Below are 20,824 nucleotides of genomic sequence, written 5' to 3' on the forward strand. Positions count from 1 at the left end.
CTTTTTTTATATAATTAAAAAAAAAATTGAAACATTCATGTTATTGACAGTTTTACAGTATTACAGTTTATTGCCACAGTCAGCAGGTCTCAAAACATTATGCATGGAAATCTCATTTTGAGACATAAATACATAAAGTAACATTTAACTTTCAATGCTTTGTATCCACACAGTCAGCCCATGACTGTCACCTGGCTCACTGTAATACTGTATCCTCTTGAATTAATCATGTTATGTCTCGTATTAGCAACATTTAAAGAAGATAATAGAAATATGTGTTTATCAGTGCCTAAGAGGACTTTGTAGTGGCTGCAGTTCATTTCTAGCTCTCATGTAATAACTATCAGACAAAGAAATGTTCCAACCACATTCAGACTTCACTAAATAACGGATTTATTTGAAGAAATATTCATTAAAATGATTAAATGATTCATTCTCTTGTTTACCTTCTGTATAAAGGTGGCTTCCATGCAGTTGCCTTAAATTGAGAAACAGATTGAACCTGGTTCAAAAAGATGTTGGTGAGTCAGAACCAAAATGTATTAACAAAATGTACTTTTATGTAACTAAACTCAATAATGTCAATAAAATGTTGTAATGCAGATTTTAGTTTCAGTTATTTGACCTCAGTGTGTGTGTGTGTGTGTGTGTGTGTGTGTGTGTGTGTGTGTGTGTGTGTGTGTGTGTGTGTGTGTGTGTGTGTGTGTGTGTGTGTTTTCCATTGCCAGCAGCAATTTACAGTGTCTTACACTACATTGATTGGCCACATGGGGGTGCTATAATAAAAGCTTTTGAATCACTCTAAATTCACTAACATGCCAGCATTAGAAAGTTTAACTCACACATAATATCTTAAACAAAACATGTATTTGGTATTAAAGAAAAAATAAATGATTCAGAATGCAAAGTCTGGGTTGGAAAAATCCTGAAAAAAAAGTCTTCTTCCCAAATATTTTTGTGTGTGCAATTTAAGTGTATCTATACATTTATGTTAATTGTACAGTCAATTCTCATATTGTATTTCCAGAAAGTTTGGGAATATTTTTACTTTCCCAAAATGTATCACTACTGAAACACACATCATATGGTATAATTAAAAGGGTTATAATTACTGTTTTTCGGTTGATATTTATTTTATATATTATACATCTATTACAAGGTTTTCAGAGCTAAAACAATTACAATAAAAATGTTAGCAATAGTGTAATTTTTTAATTAATTAAATTTTTCTTTGTGAAGAGCATAAACTTGATCATTCTGATTTCAAACTTCAGGATCCAGTAGTTTTAATACACATTAAACCAAAACACTACCATAACATCTTAGTTGATAACTAAATGTACTTTATTTTGGACAAAATATCCCATGTTTCGGTCGTGACTGTCCATTTTCTGGTAGTGGCATATCAATGATGAATAGTAACTAATACATGTTGCAGATATACAGCGTGTATAGCAGACACACATCTGACAATAAATATCTCAAATGAACATGTAATTATACTTAGATTTCAGATTACACCTCACTGACGAGCCATTGGATAGTTTAGGTCTTGAGGAGAGTGTAAGTGAGGAGAGGTACACCCACACGTTGATTTTTCTACCTTAAAATAAAAGAAAAAAAGCTTGACTGTTTCAGAATCCCTATCAGGTTTATTTTTTAGTAGATTGTCCAAATAATAGACAGGTTAATAGATTGATTCTTTTATTGTAAGTCATTTTAAGTATAAAAGACGAGCATGATATTTACAGTGTTTGATTCACAGCTCATCTTCTGGAAACACAACGTGGCCGATGTTAAACTGTTCTTATAGTCTGGTCCTTTAGTGTGTGCTCAGAAACACAGACAGGCAGACAGACAGACAGACAGACAGATAGATAGATAGATAGACAGACAGATAGATAGATAGACAGATAGATAGATAGATAGACAGATAGATAGATAGATAGATAGATAGATAGATAGATAGATAGATAGATAGATAGATAGATAGATAGATATAGGCTATAAATATATATGTGTGTGTGTGTGTGTGTGTGTGTGTGTGTGTGTGTGTGTGTGTGTGTGTGTGTGTGTGTGTGTGTGTGTGAAGAGTAAAACAAGATAAACTACTTTGTGTGGCAGAAACTGATTTTTCTTCTTTCATATCCTTCTAATAAACTCTTAGTCACTCCTACTCTCACAAGTACCTCCTTTCCTCTGAAATATGATAAGTTCCACTTTAAATGAACAGTAACACATGTTAACAGTGTTTTATGGGTGTGGTTTGTTGTAATAAGGTGCACAGACAGACTTACTACTCGGCATTGCAGCAGCATCTACTCAATCATGGGGAACCAACATGGAAACTCTGGTGAGTCCATATACAACTGTACTAAACTGAAATATAGCCTAGTGATTATTGTGAGTCATGGGTTATTGGTGACATTGGTGACATTTTGGTTCTTTAATTTTTAAGTTAAAACATGTAATATATTAGCCTACTGTATGTGAGGTAAGATTATAGACATCACTGAGTTCTACAAACAAAGAGAAAAGACTGAATTCCACAAAGAAAGTCAGATTTTAAGACAAAATGCTACAAAACAAAACACTTATGATCGAGGTCGGGATTAATTAATTACTTAAATTAGTTAATTAAAGTGGCTAAAAAACAATCAAAACTGTTTAAACTAAATGAAGGTCCCGAGCACAAGAAAAAAATGCAGATCTGGATCAAAGTGTTCATGATGTATTCTGTTATAATGAATTGAAAAATTAATTCAGTCTGTAATACTATTTTCTGTCCGTTTCCCTACACATTGCATTTGACTATTATGTTGTTGTCCTTTTCTTTGATAAACTCAAAGTAAAGTGAGTAAACCCATTTTGGAAATATAGAGTCTGCATTGGATTCGGCAACATTTTTAATTTTTTCTGGTGGTGGTCCAGCGCACCGTGTGTTTTTGGTGGTTATAGGTTACTTTACATAGTAACTGTAATAATAATAAAATCCTGGGTGCTGTTAAAAGGTGTTGGCTCTGAAAGTTTCAGAATTTAGGTGAGATGTTACTTCAGAGATCGTTTCTGGAGTTGACATTGAGGTGAGAGGATGTTAAGTGTTCTTCATGTGAAAATGTAAATAATCCAACTCTTCAGTGTTTTTCTTTTAATATATTGAAGAGATATATGTTTATAAATAAAACAAGTACTACCATTAAAAAGTTTGAAGATAGAGCGATAGTAAGGAGGGTTTTTTTCTTAGCTACGCCAAAACATGTGGTTGTTAACTTTGCTGGTAGCAAAAAATCACAGTTGGGGACGTTTGTCACATGTTGGTATATACATATATATAGTGTGATAAATGTAGTTCTTTCTTTCTTAAGATAGCAAAATGACCACGAACTTTGTAAGGAAGACAAACAAGAGCCAGACTCCTCCAGATGCAGTGGCGGCTGGTGAAAAATATTCTAGGTGGGGTTGTGCTTTATGAACTTTATGCACAGCTCCACTACTTCATGAACTCAATACAGCTCCTTTATTTTCCTATCTTACATTATTGGACAAACTGATTAATACAGGTGTGTCTGACCATTGTTGTTGTCACTAGTGAGGTCAGACACACCTGGATTAATCAGTTTGTGAGTTCAGGAAGTAGTGGAGCTGTGCATATAGCCTATTAACTCAGTTTCAATAACCATCCCAAAACAATTGAACATAAACGGCTGGATACCAGTGCTCTGTGAAATAGTAATTATTTAATGCCAATATTAATAACTTGAGGCATTCTTATACAAAACATAAATAGCATATTGCACAAACACAAGTTTAGAACCAAATTGGAAACAAATAACTTATTAGATTTACACATTTTTACACACAAAGCTGTTGACTGTTACAGCAGTGCCCCCTTGTGGCAGAGATATCACATCACAGCAGCAATGTCACCAGAAATCCCACTCTCTCAACCGCGGCCGCAAACTTGCCTTGGGGCGATATCTTTATCGTCCTTAAGGCATCAGAATCGACGATGCTGATTGGATAAATTCCTGTTGCTATGTGCGAATCTTTTGTCAGTAATTGGCTGGCTGCTGCACTGACTAGGCGATTTTTCTGTCGCCCCAGCCACTCAGCAGGGAGCTTTTTTCTCCAAAAATTATGATATATATTTCATATATGATATGTTGTTGCGAATTTAAACACACAATTTACTTAAAATAAGTTATTATTTTTTCATTTTTAAAATAAAAATCAAAAACACTAGGGAGGGCAGCGCCCTATCGCCCTCTATTGGCCAGTCGCCACTGTCCAGATGTAAAACTCAGGGTGAGGTGCACTGAATGATATTCCTGTGTATGTTCTGTTGGTGTATGAGATGTGTTAGATTGTTGTATTTCAATGAAATTTAACATTTTAAATACATTTTAAGATTGTCTACATTTTTTATTTTTCCCCATTAAAATAACAGAGGGTCAACCAACCCCATAGTGTGTAACAACCAACCCCATTGTGGTATTTTTACAAATGCAGTTATCCTTGCAGACCTCCTCTTTCTGTTGACACAGAACAATTTCCATTTCAGCAAGAACCACATAACAATTTATCTTCTTATGCTGTGAACAAATAAAGTTTTATTCACTCATGTACAGATGGAACAGCGTGGATACTGCCATTAATCATTTAGCTACATATTTTAATTAAACAATAAACAATAACTTCAATCATTATTTTTTAATTGTTTAATATTTACTAAGAATCCTGCTTGTTTTGCTTGTCTGAAGCTTTTCTAATAAGGATATTTCTGTTTCAACCACATTTATTAATAAAAACTTAATTTACAATAATTAAAGCTGCAAGCAGCGATGAATGGGCCCTCGCCCCCCCATGCATGTCGGGTTGTGGCGCAGTCGGAGGGCGCACGTAGACGTCTTCATACGCAGGCTTTTATTTGACGTTGCATGAAGTGGTGAAATATCACTTCCTGTGTTCACTATGTGGAGCTAGAAAACAGCCACAAAGTAACATACACAGCCACTAATCATAAGTCATGTTGTAGTGTATGATGAAGAAAACACCATGTGAATTTCATGTAAATATGATGTTTGGCACATATGGCTGACTTTCTGTGTCCAGTCGGTGGCGCTATGACTTAAAGACAATATTGTATCATAGATGTGTTCAGGAAGGGACTCTTGTCAATCATGGGACATTTGGTGCAGATTGTAACATGTCTGTTAAAGTTATAGCTACTTCCTGCTTCATGGCGAATCATCAGAGTTTGGTGTGGCTTTAGCTAAGGGCATTTGATGCAGACTTTAGATTTTAATAACTTATCATCGCAAAGGTTTTAAGATGACACTGACTGAATTTGGATTAATTACTTAATTAATTAATTAAGGATTTTTGCCAAGACGGCCAACTTTCTGTTGGAGTTTTTTATTGTGCATATGGACATGATACATATGCATTGTTGATTTCAATTCTCGATGTGAATTTGGAAGGCAGTGCTTCGATTTTGAATTTTAAAGGGGGCGCTGTTGAGCCACTTAGCCACGCCCATGCAATTGACCTATATAGGATGTTACCTGGCACCAGTCCAGACGTGTGTGTTAAGTTTTGTGACCGAAGACGCATCCCTCGTAAGTCATGGCATATTGCCATGGCAACAGTATTTGATTATGGGTCATGAGCTGCAGAATGTAGCATCACCAAGGTCTTATGTCTTCACTGAGTCAATTTCAGGTGTAAATACCTAAAATTATGGGAGTAATTAATGAAAGAATGAAGGAAGTGACTTCCTGTTGCCAGTAGGTGGCGCTATGACTGAGAGTATATATGAGACTGTACATGTGTTCAGACCGGGACGCTGAACAAGCATATGAAATTTGGAAAAGCTCAGACCATGTGGAGTCAAGTTATGAGGGTTTGAAATCTCATGGGAAGACATCGAAATTTGCCATGTCGCCACGGCAACCAGGAATAACGGGGGAAAAAGCTTCTGATAACTTTTCATCTCCAATGTCTCAAGATGACTCAGAGCACATTTAAAGTTGGTGTGATAAAATCCCTAGGACTAGTTCGCTCAAATATGATGCCAAAAAAATTATAATCCTTACAAATACAATAGAGCTTCGCCCACAATTGCCGGGCTAGGGCCCTAAATAGTCATAAAGATATAAAAAAATAAAAGGAAGGGATTATTTAATGGGGATAAGATGAGTTCATGTGATTTTTCATCACTGAAGTGCCAACACTGATGGTCAGGAAGTTTCAAAAAAATAGTTGGTCACACCCATATGGAACAATGCCAGGAGTTAAGACTTGGATTGCACCTCTGTGGTATTACAGGAAAATAGGGGCCATTGACTTTAGGTGATTTGTTTTCACGTTTGAGTTTAATAATCTAATCTGTTAGTTTTTGAGTCATACAATGTATTTAACAATAACTCTAGGGCATTTTAAAATATTGTGAATATACTCAAATAGACTAAGCAGTCATGCCACATAAAATTGTTTACTGTAGGCACAACTTGACCTTAATTGAACACATTTTATGAATAAATATTGATTGTCTTTTTTGTCCTGCCTCCCGGTCTACATCTCCAACAGCGGACAAGTCAATCAGGATTGTGATGCTGGGGAAGACTGGAGTTGGGAAGAGCGCCACAGGAAACACCATTCTGGGAAAACAGAGCTTTAAATCTGAGTTCTGCCCTGAATCTTTGACACAATGCTGTGAAAAGGCTGAGTGTGAGGTGGGTGGACAAAAGATTGCTGTTATTGACACTCCATGCCTGTTTAAGACCAGGAACACTGAAGAGAAAACAAATGAAGATATTACCCAGTGCATTTCTCATGCTTCTCCTGGACCTCATATCTTCCTGATCGTCATCCGACTGGGCACATTCACAGAGGAAGAAAAACAAATGAAGCAGAAGATTCAGGAAATCTTTGGAGAGGAAGCCAATAAATACAGCATGGTTCTCTTTACCCATGGTGACAAGCTCAAAGGGAAACCTATCGAGGAGTTCTTAAAGAACAGCAAAGATCTGCAGGAACTTGTTGACAAATGTAACGGCCAGTACCACGTGATCAATAATAAGGGCCGATTTCAGCGCAATAAGCTGCTTGAGAAGATCAGAAATATAAAAGAACAGAATGGAGTAAACTTCTACACCACTGAAATGTTCCAAAAGGCAGAGAGAGCAATTGAAGAGGAGAAACAACGAATCCTGAAAGAGAAAGAAGAGCAAAACCGCAAAGAGCAGGAAGAACTGAGGAAGGAAATAATGAATGACATTCATCCTCCCGCAGCTTTCAACAATGATGAGTCAATCAGGATTGTGATGGTGGGGAAGACTGGAGCTGGGAAGAGCGCCACAGGAAACACTATTCTGGGAGAAACAAACTTTAAATCTGAGTTATCCCCTAAATCTGTGACACAACACTGTCAAAAGGCTTATGGTAAGGTGGATGGACAATGGGTTGCTGTTATCGACACTCCGGGCCTGTTTTACACTGAAGAGGAAACAGATAAAGATATTGTCCAGAGCATTGCTTATGCTTCTCCAGGACCTCATATCTTCCTGGTTGTCATCAAACTGGGCAGATACACAGAGGAAGAAAAGCAAACAGTGCAGAAGATTCAGGAAACCTTTGGTGAGGAAGCCGACAAATACATCATGGTTCTCTTTACCCATGGTGACCAGCTCAAAGGGAAATCTATCGAGAAGTTCTTGAAGGACAACAAAGAACTGAAGGAACTTGTGGGCAAATGTAACAACCAGTACCACGTGTTCAATAATGAGATGGAGGATCGTTCTCAGGTCAGCGAGCTGCTCGAGAAGATCAGAAATATAAAAGAACAGAATGGAGGAAGCGTTGACACCACCGCATTGTTACAAAAGACAGTGAAAGCGCTTAGAGAGGACAAACAACAAATCCTGAAAGAGAGAAAAGAACAAATCCGCAAAGAGCAGGAGAAGGATCAGAAACAGTCAAGTGAAGTTCATCCTGATTTTTCAGCCTCCAGGTCTACACCTCCAACAGTCTACAACAATGAGCAGATCAGAATTGTGATGGTGGGGAAGACTGGAGTTGGGAAGAGCGCCTCAGGAAACACCATTCTGGGACAAAAGTGGTTTAAATCTAAGTTCTCCCCTAAATCTGTGACTGCAGACTGTGAAAAGGCTCTTGATGAGGTGGATGGACAAAAGGTTGCTGTTATTGACACTCCAGGTCTGTTTGACACCAAGAACACTGAAGAGAAAACACATGAAGATCTTGTCCAGTGCCTTACTTATGCTTCTCCTGGACCTCATATCTTCCTGGTCGTAATCAGACTGGGCAGATTCACAGAGGAAGAAAAGCAAACAGTGCAGAAAATTCAGAAAATCTTTGGTGAGGAAGCCAACAAATACAGCATGGTTCTCTTTACCCATGGAGACCAGCTCAAAGAGAAACCTATCGAGGAGTTCTTGAAAAACAGCGAAGATCTGAAGGAACTTGTGGCCAAATGCAACGGCCAGTATCACGTGTTCAATAATGAGGTGAAGGATCGTTCTCAGGTCAGCGAGCTGCTCGAGAAGATTAAAAATATAAATAAACAGAATGGAGGATACTACTACACAACTGAAATGTTCCAAAAAGCAGAGAGAGCGATTGAAGAGGAGAAACAACGAATCCTGAAAGAGAGAGAAGTGCAAAACCGCAAAGAGCTGGAGGAACTGATGAAGAAAATAGAGGAAAAGTGTCAGCAACAGATGAGGGAGGAGAAGGCTGACAGGAAGAGGGAGAATGAGTTGAGGGATGCTCATGAAAAAGAAAAGGAGGAAGAAATGAAAAAACTGCAACAAAAACAGGAAGAGCTGGCCAGACAGTTAGCTGAGAGAAAAAAATCATTAATCCATCAGATAGGTGCAGCACTAGGTAAACTTTGTAAAGGATTTATTGAGGGATTTATATAGCCGTAACACAAGCTGTTTCACTGCTGCAGCATGATTATGAACAATTTTTAATACATGGGAATGACTTTGATTAATGTACGTTGAGCCATTTTAGCATTTATTTAGCTTAAATAAATTTGAAAGAATGAAAAAAAACAGTATTACTGATGGTATCAGCAGGTGTGATTTATTGCCACTGCTACTTTGCAACTAGTTCATCTGTTTAAAATGCATCAAACAATCTCACATGCTTCTAATGTGATGTGCAATAATTGGTCTTTTTTTCATCATACCATGAAAATCTGATTTCTACAATAAGTTATCTAAAGTGTCAGACATCAGCAGGTGGAAGCCTTAAAGAAAACTGATGTGCTACAATTAATTTACCAGGATTATTTTTACACACACAATCAGACCATCCATAGAGGTTCAAGATTTAAGCTTCTGCAAACATAAAATATTTTGATTAATTAATGTTGACTTTCCATTGTATTGCAGAGAATTTATTTCATCACAAAATAGTTCTGTGACATAAAGTGAAAGACAAGATGAAATAAAAGATTACATTTATTCCTTCAACATGTTATCTACTTTATTCAAGAGTATTTCTTTTTCTTCTGTTTGTTTATATGAGATTTAATGGAGACTAGTTTTTATTCCATCACAGCTGTTGATATAATCTGTTCACACCACTTTTTAAATGTTAAGAACAATCAATTGTGATTAAGTTGTAATCATATCTGTTATAATCAATGGAGAGAGGATTGATCATTTTCTTCCACAGAGCTGACATACTGATTGAAATTAATCTGTGGATAAAAACATTGACTAGGAGTTTCTTTTTGTTTTTACTGAATTTCTGAATTGTGATGCATGTTTGCAAAATAAATAAAGTATTTTTTTTCTCTACAGATTAAAAAGTGTGAAGTGTTTATTTCAGAAATTCTATCAAAGCCTCTGGAGATGATGAGAGCAACAACTGCAACAAATAAAATTACTTTATGAGCAGATAGGAAAGTGTGAATAACTGTTTATTTGAATTGAACAATTTCCTTTTTGTTCCTCGTTCCCCTTCCATGCTGTGCAAGAGAGAAAAGGAAAATCATTACTGTCTTTTAAATTATTTTCTTACAATATACATATTCTACAAAAATAACAGTCATCACGATGTTACATTAAAATCATGAAGTTAAACACTTAAACTATATTTAACTTCATAGTCCTTCACTTCCTTCACACACAACACACCCGCCTGTGAGAACTGCCTCAGGACTTTGTAGTTTGGGGCCTGAGGAACCACCTCCAGATCAATGCGGGGAAGACCAAAGAGCTGGTGGTGGATTTCCGCAGGCAGAGACACTGCCTGACACCGGTGAACATCCAGGGAACTGACATTGAGATGGTGACATCTTATAAGTACCTGGGTGTTCACCTGAACAATAAACTGAATTGGACAGATAACACCAACACACTTTATAAGAAGGGCCAGAGCAGACTCTACCTGCTCAGGACACTGAGGTCTTTTGGAGTGCAGGGGGCACTCGTGAAGACCTTCTTTGACACTGTGGTGGCATCAGCGATCTTTAATGGGGGGGTCAACTGGAGCAGCAGCATCTCGGCGGCGGACAGGAGGAGACTGGACAAACTCATTAAGAAGGCCAGCTCTGTCCTGGAATGCACCCTCAACCCGGTGGAGGTGGTGGGAGAGAGGAGAATATTTTTCTTACTATTATTGTTCTTATAGTTTTTTTTGTACTTATTATTTATTGTTCTTTATTCTTGTTCTTATTGCTGCTCTTATATTCTATTACTGTCCACTTGCTGCTGTGACAATGCACATTTCCCCATTGTGAGACTAATAAAGGAATATCTTATCTCATCTCTTTGCATAATAAACAGTGAATACAAAACAGAACAACCTTTCAGAAAATAATTAACCTACACACAGTAAACCTTTTCCATATTACTGAAAAACGTGAATAATCTCATTATATTAGCAGGTAGTTTAAACAAACCTTAAACGTACTTTTTTTAAGATCAACAGAATGGTTTAATACTGTGCTAACGTTGAGGTTATTTTAAAATAAAGTGCATTAAACTACATAAAGCTTTTGATTGTGTTTTTTAAATAGAGCTTAGTTTTCAAAAATCGAAAATAATCCTTTTTTTAAACTTTTAAACTTAAACCATAAACTTAATTTCACATCTAAACATCCCAACACATATTAACTCTTTTCTCCGTGTATAGCAATTACAGTCGAGTCTCTCCAATGTCCAAATTCACGGATTTGATTGGCTGATTAGCGTCACGTGAGAAAATTAGCTATGCTCATTGGTCTGTGTGTTTCTGAGGGCCGCTCCACTTTTACCGTAATAACTGGAGACGCTGCGCTCGTTAAAATAGAAACGCTCAGAAAAAATGTAACAATCCTCAATATTTCATCAGTTACAGGTTTGTTGTCGTGCCAAAAATGGCTGCTCGGACATGTATTTGTTGGTAATGGCTGTTTGATCCAGATAAAAGCAGCTGTAGAGGTATAAAAACTGCGCTTTTCAGCTTTGACAGGCTGCTCGCTCCCACAGATGGAAATCACTTGTTGGCACGACACCTGTCCAGCTAGTGTCAGGTTATTTGCAGAGCACCACAGACTTATGGACCTCATCCCGGTAGGCGGACTCGTCCACTCCTGAGATGAGGCCAACCACTGATTTAACAGTAAGAATTGGAAGCATAAAAACATACAAATAAAAAAGATAAAACCCAATTATAGTGAAAAGGGGGAAAAAGTACAATTGAACGGTACAAATTGGAAACATTAAAACATACAATTAAAAAAGAAAAATTATGATTAAATAAAACAAAGTAGAGAGAAAGACAACAAAAAACTAAACTAAAATAGAGCATGAAATATGAGAGTGCAGCATAAAATAATTTTTGCATTAAAATCATTAAAAGAACACAGTGAAAATCAAAGATTAAAATTGAACGAGCTTTAAAAGAGTTCAATCATAGATTTATATTCTGTTAACTGTAGGGTCATCTGCAAGTTCTATTATAGAGTTAGTGGTATGGTACAGTCATACAGAGGGGGAAATAAGTATTATGAGTATTAAGAACGCATACATACAACATATTTCCAATTAGGCTATAGACTACACATTACATTTTTACCAGACTTTGGTTTTAACTTAAGAAATCCACATATACAGTATAAAGAAATCAAAACACTAAAGCCCATAAATAAAGTTATGTGTTCATAAAGTGGAATAAAACAAAAAAAATATTTTAAACAGAGTGTCCCTCTTATGAACCCTGAAAAAAAAAAAAGTAGCCTAATACAACAAGATATACAACTTTGTGTGGCAGAAACTGATTTTTCTTCTTTCATATCCTTCTAATAAACTCTTAGTCACTCCTACTCTCACAAGTACCTCCTTTCCTCTGAAATATGATCAACTCCACTTTAAATGAACAGTAACACATGTTAACAGTGTTTTATGGGTGTGGTTTGTTAGTATAAGAAGGAACACAGACATACTTACTTCTCCTCATTCAGCAGCATCTACTCAATCATGGGGAACCTACCTGGAAAATGGGGTAAGTCGATATACAACTGTACTAAACTGAAATGTTGATTAATGTGAGTCATGGGTTATTGGTGACATCTCGGTTCGTTATAGCTACTTTAAGTTGTGTATATTAGCCTTTGTGAAATAAGATTATAGACATCACTGAGTTCTACAAATGAAGAGAAAAGCCTGAATTTACCAAATAAAGTCAGATTTTAAGACGAAATGCTAGAAAAGAGAAAACACTTATGATTGAAATTAGTTAGGCTAATTAAAGTGTCTAACAATCGAAATTGCCTCAAGTAAATGAAGGTCCGAGAGCAAAAGTTATCTAACAAGGTGAAGTGCATAAAAATTGTAGATCTGGAACAAAGTGTTGTTGATGTTTTCTGTTAAAATGAACTGAAAACTGTTTATTCAGTCTGCATTACTATTTTCCCTCGGCATCACTACACATTGCACAGTATATTGTTGTCCTTTTCTTTGATAAACTCAAAGTTATGTTAGTATACCCATTTCAGAAATATCTGGATTGGACAACAGTTTTCTTCTTCTACTACTTTTGTTTATGCTTGAATGTTTGTAAATGTTTTAACAAATGTGTAAGTTAAATAATATTTCACTTATGTAAAAAAAAAAAAAATCACTTCAAGGATAAGATAAGATAAAATAACAAACACAAAAGCCTATTTCACTTTTGAACAATTTGTTGATTTGTGATGAAAACATTTGAAATAAAAATGTATCTCACTCTTCCTTATAGAAACAAGGTTTGGTTCATACTTAGAACTGCATCGGCAACATCAACAGCAGTTAAATTATGTTTCACTTTTGTTGATGAGTAACAATTATATGTATAATAATACAAATATTTCATTTCAAGGATAGGTTGCCCCTGTAGTTTGCACCCCGACTGATGGCTTGTGTCCTGGTTGACAGGTTACTTTGAAGACATTATGAGTTGAAATAGGCTGTATAAATTCCACTAATTAATTCCATCAATTGAAATGCTGGTGATAGAGGTTATGATTTGGCTCCCTGGCTGATGACAACACTAGTGAGATGTTATATGGCATTGAATTCATGTCCTTTTTTAATTTCTGTGACGCAACAGCCTTCACAGCATGGGTATTTTTTTATTCTCATTCTTTGGCTTTCTTTCCTTTAATTCCACTCATTTACTAAATAATATGTGCTTCTGTTGATCTAATACTGAGAGTGGGATCTCAGTCTCAGAGCTTGTTAACTTATTCCTTGTCTTTAATGCCATTTTCATGAATGGAGCTTCTCTACAACTGTGCCGGTCGTCTGAACTTATATGGCATTTTGAGGGCGTCATTCATGTTGATTAACTATTCTCTGGAACGTGCGAAAAATTTAAGATAAAAATACGAAAATGTTTTTGAATCTGGCCCAATATCTCTCTTCCACTTTATGTCTGGCTGTTCATGAATAGCACCAACACTGATGGTCAGGAGGTTTCAGGAAAATAGGGGGCCACTGACTCTTTTATACTTTGACCTGTTTAATCTATTCCACAATTTAGGACTATTAGTTATTGCAGTGGTTCTGGATTTTTATTGTTTTAAAGATTTGAATTTAGTATTCCAGTATATACTTTTTTGAGTCCTAAAATATATCACTTAATCAGTGTTTTCAGGGTTATTTTATCATAAAGGTGAGCACAGATGTTTACCAATGTCTTTATGATAGTAATTATGTTAAAATAGCCAATGTGCATTTATGAACAACAATTCAGCCATCTTTAGACTCACTTTGTTTCAGCGAGTTTTATCTACCACTTCTTTTGCAGATCACATAGTATGTCTAAATTAATATTTTTACACCTATAGGAAGGACCATCAGTGTGTACAGTTTTCTCTGGCATCACAGACATACACACTGAAACTCCCACATTGTACAGAATAAATTGAGTGTCTTTTAGTCTTTTAGTACTAAAACCATAATGATTCAGACAAGATCAAATATCAAGTAAAAAATATTAACCATTATGTCTCACAAAGGATATGTATATAAGTATATATACAATTATAACAGTAGCTTTGTTTAATGTTTAATATTTTACGATACTGTAAACATACTCAAACAGATGAAGCACTCATGTAACATAAAATTGTATACAGTAGGCACAACTTGAGCCTCACCAACTAAAATTACTCATCCTTGATGTGGATTAATTGAACACATTTCATGAAAACACATTGATTGTTTGTCTTTTTGTTTTTTCAGCCTTCAGGTCTACACCTCCCACAGTCTTCAACAACAATGAGTCGATCAAGATTGTGATGTTGGGGAAGACTGGAGCTGGGAAGAGCGCCACAGGAAACACCATTCTGGGAAAAAAGTGCTTTAAATCTGAGTTCTCCCTGACATCTTTGACTACACACTGTGAAAAGGATGATGGTGAGGTGAATGGACAAAAGGTCTCTGTTATGGACACTCCGGACCTGTTTGACACCAAGAACACTGAAGAGAAAATAGTTGAAGACATTACCCCGATTATATTGCCTCATGATTCACCTGGACCTCATATCTTCCTGATCATCATCAAACTGGGCAGATTCACAGAGGAAGAAAAGCAAACAGTGCAGAAGATTCAGGAAATCTTTGGTGAGGAAGACAACAAATACAGCATGGTTCTCTTTACCCATGGTGACCTGCTCAAAGGGAGACCTATCGAGGAGTTCTTGAAGGACAGTGAAGATCTGCAGGAAGTTGTGGACAAATGTAACGGCCAGTACCATGTGATCAATAATAAGAAAATGAAACGTTCTCAGGTCAAGAAGCTGCTCAAGAAGATAAAAGAAATAAATAAACAGAATGAAGGAAGATACTACACCACTGAAATGTTCCAAAATGCACAGAGAGCGATTGAAGAGGAAAAAAACCAAAGAGAGGAGCAAAACCGCAAAGAGCAGGAGAAGTCGATACCTCGCACAGTCTACAACAATAATGAGCTGATCAGGATTGTGATGGTGGGGAAGACTGGAGCTGGGAAGAGCGCCACAGGAAACACCATTCTAGGACAAAAGTGCTTTAAATCTGATTTTAACGCAGATTCTTTGACTACAGACTGTGAAAAGGTCTTTGGTGAGGTGGACGGACAATGGTTCGCTGTTATCGACACTCCGGGCCTGTTTGACACCAGGAACACTGAAGAGGAAACAGTTAAAGATATTTCCCAGTGCATTTGTTGTGCTTCACCTGGACCTCATATCTTCCTGATCATCATCAAACTGGACAGATACACAGAAGAAGAAAAGCAAACAGTGCAGAAGATTCAGAAAATCTTTGGTGAGGAAGCCAACAAATTCAGCATGATTCTCTTTACCCATGGTGACCAGCTCAAAGGGAAATCTATCGAGGAGTTCTTGAAGGACAACAAAGATCTGCAGGAACTTGTGGATAAATGCAACGGCCAGTATCACGTGTTCAATAATGAGGTGGAGGATCATTCTCAGGTCAGGAAGCTGCTCGAGAAGATTAAAAAAATACAAGAACAGAATGGAGGAAGCCATTACACCACTGAAATGTTCCAAAAGAGAGAGGATAAACTATGTATCCTGAAAGACAAAGAAGAGCAAAACTGCAAAGAGCAGGAGGAGAAGGATCAGAAACAGCAGAGAGATGTTTCTCCAACCTCCATGTCTACACCTCCCACAGTCAACAACAATGATGAGGTGATCAGGATTGTGATGGTGGGGAAGACTGGAGTCGGGAAGAGCGCCACAGGAAACACCATTCTGGGACACAAGAGTTTTGAATCTGAGTTTAACGCAGAATCTTTGACTGTAGACTGTAAAAAGGCTTTTAGTGAGGTGGATGGACAAAAGGTTGCTGTTATCGACACTCCAGGCCTGTTTGACACCAAGAACACTGAAGAGGAAACAGTTCAAGATATTTCTCGGTGTATTTCTTCTGCTTCTCCTGGACCTCATATCTTTCTGGTTGTCATCAGACTGGGCAGATTCACAGAGGAAGAAAAGCAAACAGTGCAGAAGATTCAGGAAATCTTTGGTGAGGGAGCCGACAAATACAGCATGGTTCTCTTTACCCATGGTGACCTGCTCAAAGAGGAACCTATCGAGGAGTTTTTGAAGGAAAGTGAAGATCTGCAGGAACTTTTGGCCAAATGTAATGGCCAGTATCACGTGTTCAATAATGAGGTGAAGGATCGTTCTCAGGTCAGCGAGCTGCTCGAGAAGATCAGAAATATAAATGAACAGAATGGAGGAAGCTACTACACCACTGAAATGTTCCAAAAGGCAGAGAGAGCGATTGAAGAGATTAAACAACAAATTCTGAAAGAGAAAGAAGAGCAAAAACGCAAGGAGGAGGAGGAACTGACGAACGAAATAGAGAAAAAGTATGAGCAACAGATGAGGGAGGAGAAGGCTGACAGGGAGAGAGAGAATGAGTTGAAGGATGCTCATGAAAGAGAAATGGAGGCAGAGTAGGAAAGACAAGAAGCTGAGAAAAAGCCTAATTAATGACAAAGTTAGTGTCATAAGGTGGAAGTGCTGATTTTATGTTTTTTTATTTTTGCAGTGTTATGCATGCTTTTACATTTTGGGTTTTATTCATGTGCACGATTTGATTTATTCTTGACTTAGTTTTTGTTATTCGCTAATGTTTGATTATTGCTGTGTTTAAATTATTGCTTTGATTTTATTTAGTTTATTTCATGCCACCTGAGTGTGGACATACTTCCAGCCTTGAATGTGACATTATCTTAAATTTATTGATGGACAGTTGTACTACCAAATACTGAATGAGAATGCAGCCTATCAGCAGCAGAGGGGAGGGTCCAAAAAAGAGACAGAATATTTTTTTCAAGTTTATTTCTTTTTCTTTTTTTTGTTTATATGAGATTTCATGTATACTAGTTTTTACTCCATCACAGCTGTTGATATTTTTAATCCGTTCACACCACTTTTTAAATGTTAAGAAACATTAATTGTGATTAAGTTGTAATCATCACTGTAATAATCAATCGAGCGAAGATTTATCAATTTCTTCCACAGAGCTGACTTACTGATTTAACAGAGTGATTGAAATTAGTTTGTAAATAAAACATAAACTAGATGTTTTTTGGGTATTTTTTCTGAATTTTGACGCATGTTTGCAAAAGTACAGATTAATAAGTGTGAAGTGTTTATTTCAGAAATGCTATCAAATCCTCTGGAGATGATCAGAAACAACTGCAACAAATACAATGACATGAGCAGGTTGGAAAGACTGAATAACAGTCACCATTTAGCTGCTGTTTAAATATAATAATAATAATAAGTAAAATGTATATAGCGCCTTTCACAAACTCAAGGATGCTCTACAGAGAGAGAGAGAAACAAAGAAAACAGATCAAAACAAGAATAAGTTCATTGAAAATAAGTTTTTAACTCAGACTTGAATGTGGAAAAAGAAGGGCAGTCGCGGAGTGATTGAGAGAGACAATTCCAGCGCTTGGGGGCCATGGAGCTGAATGACTGGCCTATATACACTGAGCAAAATATAAATGCAACACTTTTGTTTTTGCTCCCATTTTTCATGAGCTGAACTCAAAGATCTAAAACATTGTCCATATACACAAAAGACCTATTTCTCTCAAATATTGTTCACAAATCTGTCTAAATCTGTGTTAGTGAGCACGAGATAATCCATCCCACCTCACAGGTGTGGCATATCAAGATGCTGATTATACAGCATGAATATTGCACAGGTATGCCTTAGGCTGGCCACAATAAAAGGCCACTCTGAAATGTTCAGTTTGGCTTTATTGAGGGGGTCTGGGGGGGTCAGAAAACCAGTCGGTATCTGGTGTGACCACCATTTGCCTAACACTAACCCTAACCCTAACCCATCTCCTTCACATAGAGTTGATCAGGTTGTTGATTGTGGCCTGTTAACAATATCCAGCAACTTTGCACAGCCATGGAAGAGGAGTGGACCAACATTCACAGGCCACAATTATTTTGTAGTTCTTGCAGTCACATTCACACTTAAAAGTGAAACTAATTAATGATAATCATTAATGTCCGTCTCCAATAGTGATCTTACATAGTTCTGTTACATGCATTTCATTTCCAGTATAGTCATAGAAAAACTACTGAAGATTTTAGGAAAGGACATTAGGAGGATATCTGGAAGAAGCCAAATATTAGAGATAACATACATGTCAAAGAAGATTCCTGCAGAGAAGCAGTTATTAAATATTGAGAATAATGATTAAAAAATTACTCCATTTATAATAAAAATAATAATGTAAAAGCTAGGGCTGTCCATTTTTTTAAATCACTGAAATTCAGTTCACTAAGTGTAGTGGCTTCAGTTCATTTCTAGCTCACATGTAATGACTTTCAGACATAGAAATGTTCAAATGACATTCAGACTTCACTGAATAACACGTTTAATATTCATTAAATTGAATAAATGATTCATTCTCTCGTTTACCTTCTGTATAAAGGTGGCTTCCATGCAGTTGCCTTAAAGTGAGAAACAGATTGAACCTGGTTCAAAAAGATGTTGGTGAGTCAGAACCAAAATGTATTAACAAAATGTACTTTTATGTAACTAAACTCAATAATGTCAATAAAATGCTGTAATGCAGATTTTAGTTTCAGTTATTTGACCTCAGTGTGTGTGTGTGTGTGTGTGTGTGTGTGTGTGTGTGTGTGTGTGTGTGTGTGTGTGTGTGTGTGTGTGTGTGTGTGTGTGTGTGTGTGTGTGTGTGTGTGTGTGTGCGTGTGTCTTTTTTGTACACAGCAACTTCAAGTGTCTCCTTTTGAACAAAAATTGTGATTTTTATTTTACTTTCTCCTAATTGTTTAATTAGAATAGAACTGTTTAATTAAAGTGGCTAACAGACAATCAAAACTGCTTAAACTAAATGAAGATCCAGGAGCTCAAGTCATCTATTTAAAAGGAGGACAGAAAAAGCAAAGTGCAACGTGTTGATGATGTATTCCATTGAATGAACTGAAAACAGTGTCTATTTGCACCCCTGGTACAAATAGCCTCGGCCACACAGCTGAGCTATTTGCACCGTAGACGTGAAAACATGGCGGACATTCATCTTCCACGCCAACAGAAAAGGGTGAATTTAGAAAGGTTTCATCTCTAATGTTTGTTCTAAAGACATTTCTGGTGGGAAAGTTGTATTATTTTTTCATAATCTTTCCTCAGTGAATGCATACAAGCGTCAGTTTGTCAGTTAAAAATAATTTGTCGCCAATATCTATCTTCCATATTAGCCATAGACTGTATATAAAATGGACGTAACATCCGTGACGTCACCCATTGGTTTGTGGACTGCTGCTCGGAGGCCAATAGTATCGGATCTTGGCAGCGCCATCTTGAAAATTAAACACATTTTGAAAACGTTTACTGAGGTTAGAAATCAAGTGAGAAGTTGGTGAATTCTCCATTGACTTGTATAGAGACGGAAGTCCTTTTGACACCAAAACGGTCGCCCCCTGGTGGCCTTTTGATAGAATGCAGTTTTAAGTTACTTCCGCGTTGGCATCATTTCAGAGGACCGGAACTCCCCGCCTGGTATTAGCAAACATATTGGGCTGACACGTCACCACGTAGAAAAAAACAGTGGGGCAGAAGTTTAGTATAGAAAGTAATTATGAGGAAGAAGTGTGAAGGGTCAGAATATGATCGGTATGTTAAGGTTAAATCCAGTTTGAAACGATGTTGTTCTGCATTTATTTCTACAAACAAACACGATTCTATATTGTATGTATACTGTACTGCCTTTTATATAATCTTATTTCAACCCAAAATGTATTTATAGTCTAAAAAAGGAAATGTGCAACAACATGTACACATTTCATTCATTACTTGGGTGGGCTGTATATATTGTATATAAACATGTACTATATGTATAAAGTAACTTGTCACTTTTTTACGCATACATTATTTATTCCATCACTCTACTGTGGATGAAAAAATGATGTTAGAAGTGTACTGCTGGAGATATTACTGTTATTGTATTAATACTTTGATGATCATTAATCCAGTGTTGAAGTGTATTCAACTGATCAATTTTGCCTTTAAAAGAACGCAATGCACTCTTGACCTTATCTGTGACCTTTTATAAGCTGTAACCACATTGTTTTCGGTAAGATGTCTTTTTGTTGAGATGAAAGTGAAAGGAGAAGTGGAAGAGGTTATCTGAAGTGACCGGGGTAGTTGAATGCAAAAAACAAGAAGCTGTACAAGACAGTTATGACACCAGATATGGAACTTTTATTGGTCATCTTGCAGGAAACAGGTGTCTGCAGAATGAGAAGTGTAACTGCACA

At 36.7% G+C, this 20,824-nt stretch overlaps 1 protein-coding gene and 1 pseudogene across 1 annotated transcript; both read left to right on the top strand.

Moving 5' to 3' along the window:
* Positions 1-2,328: 2,328 nt before the first annotated feature.
* LOC133990090 (GTPase IMAP family member 8-like) lies at positions 2,329-11,238 on the top strand. The gene is made up of 4 exons (XM_062428269.1): positions 2,329-2,353; positions 6,589-8,907; positions 10,205-10,623; positions 11,173-11,238. Exons 1-4 carry the CDS (start codon positions 2,329-2,331, stop codon positions 11,236-11,238), a joined length of 2,829 nt encoding a protein of 942 aa, XP_062284253.1.
* A 1,259-nt stretch (positions 11,239-12,497) lies between these two features.
* Positions 12,498-17,005, top strand: LOC133990091 (GTPase IMAP family member 9-like; annotated as a pseudogene).
* Positions 17,006-20,824: the final 3,819 nt, after the last annotated feature.

The sequence above is a fragment of the Scomber scombrus genome, chromosome 11 (genome assembly GCF_963691925.1).
Source record: "Scomber scombrus chromosome 11, fScoSco1.1, whole genome shotgun sequence".
Classification (NCBI taxonomy): domain Eukaryota; kingdom Metazoa; phylum Chordata; class Actinopteri; order Scombriformes; family Scombridae; genus Scomber; species Scomber scombrus.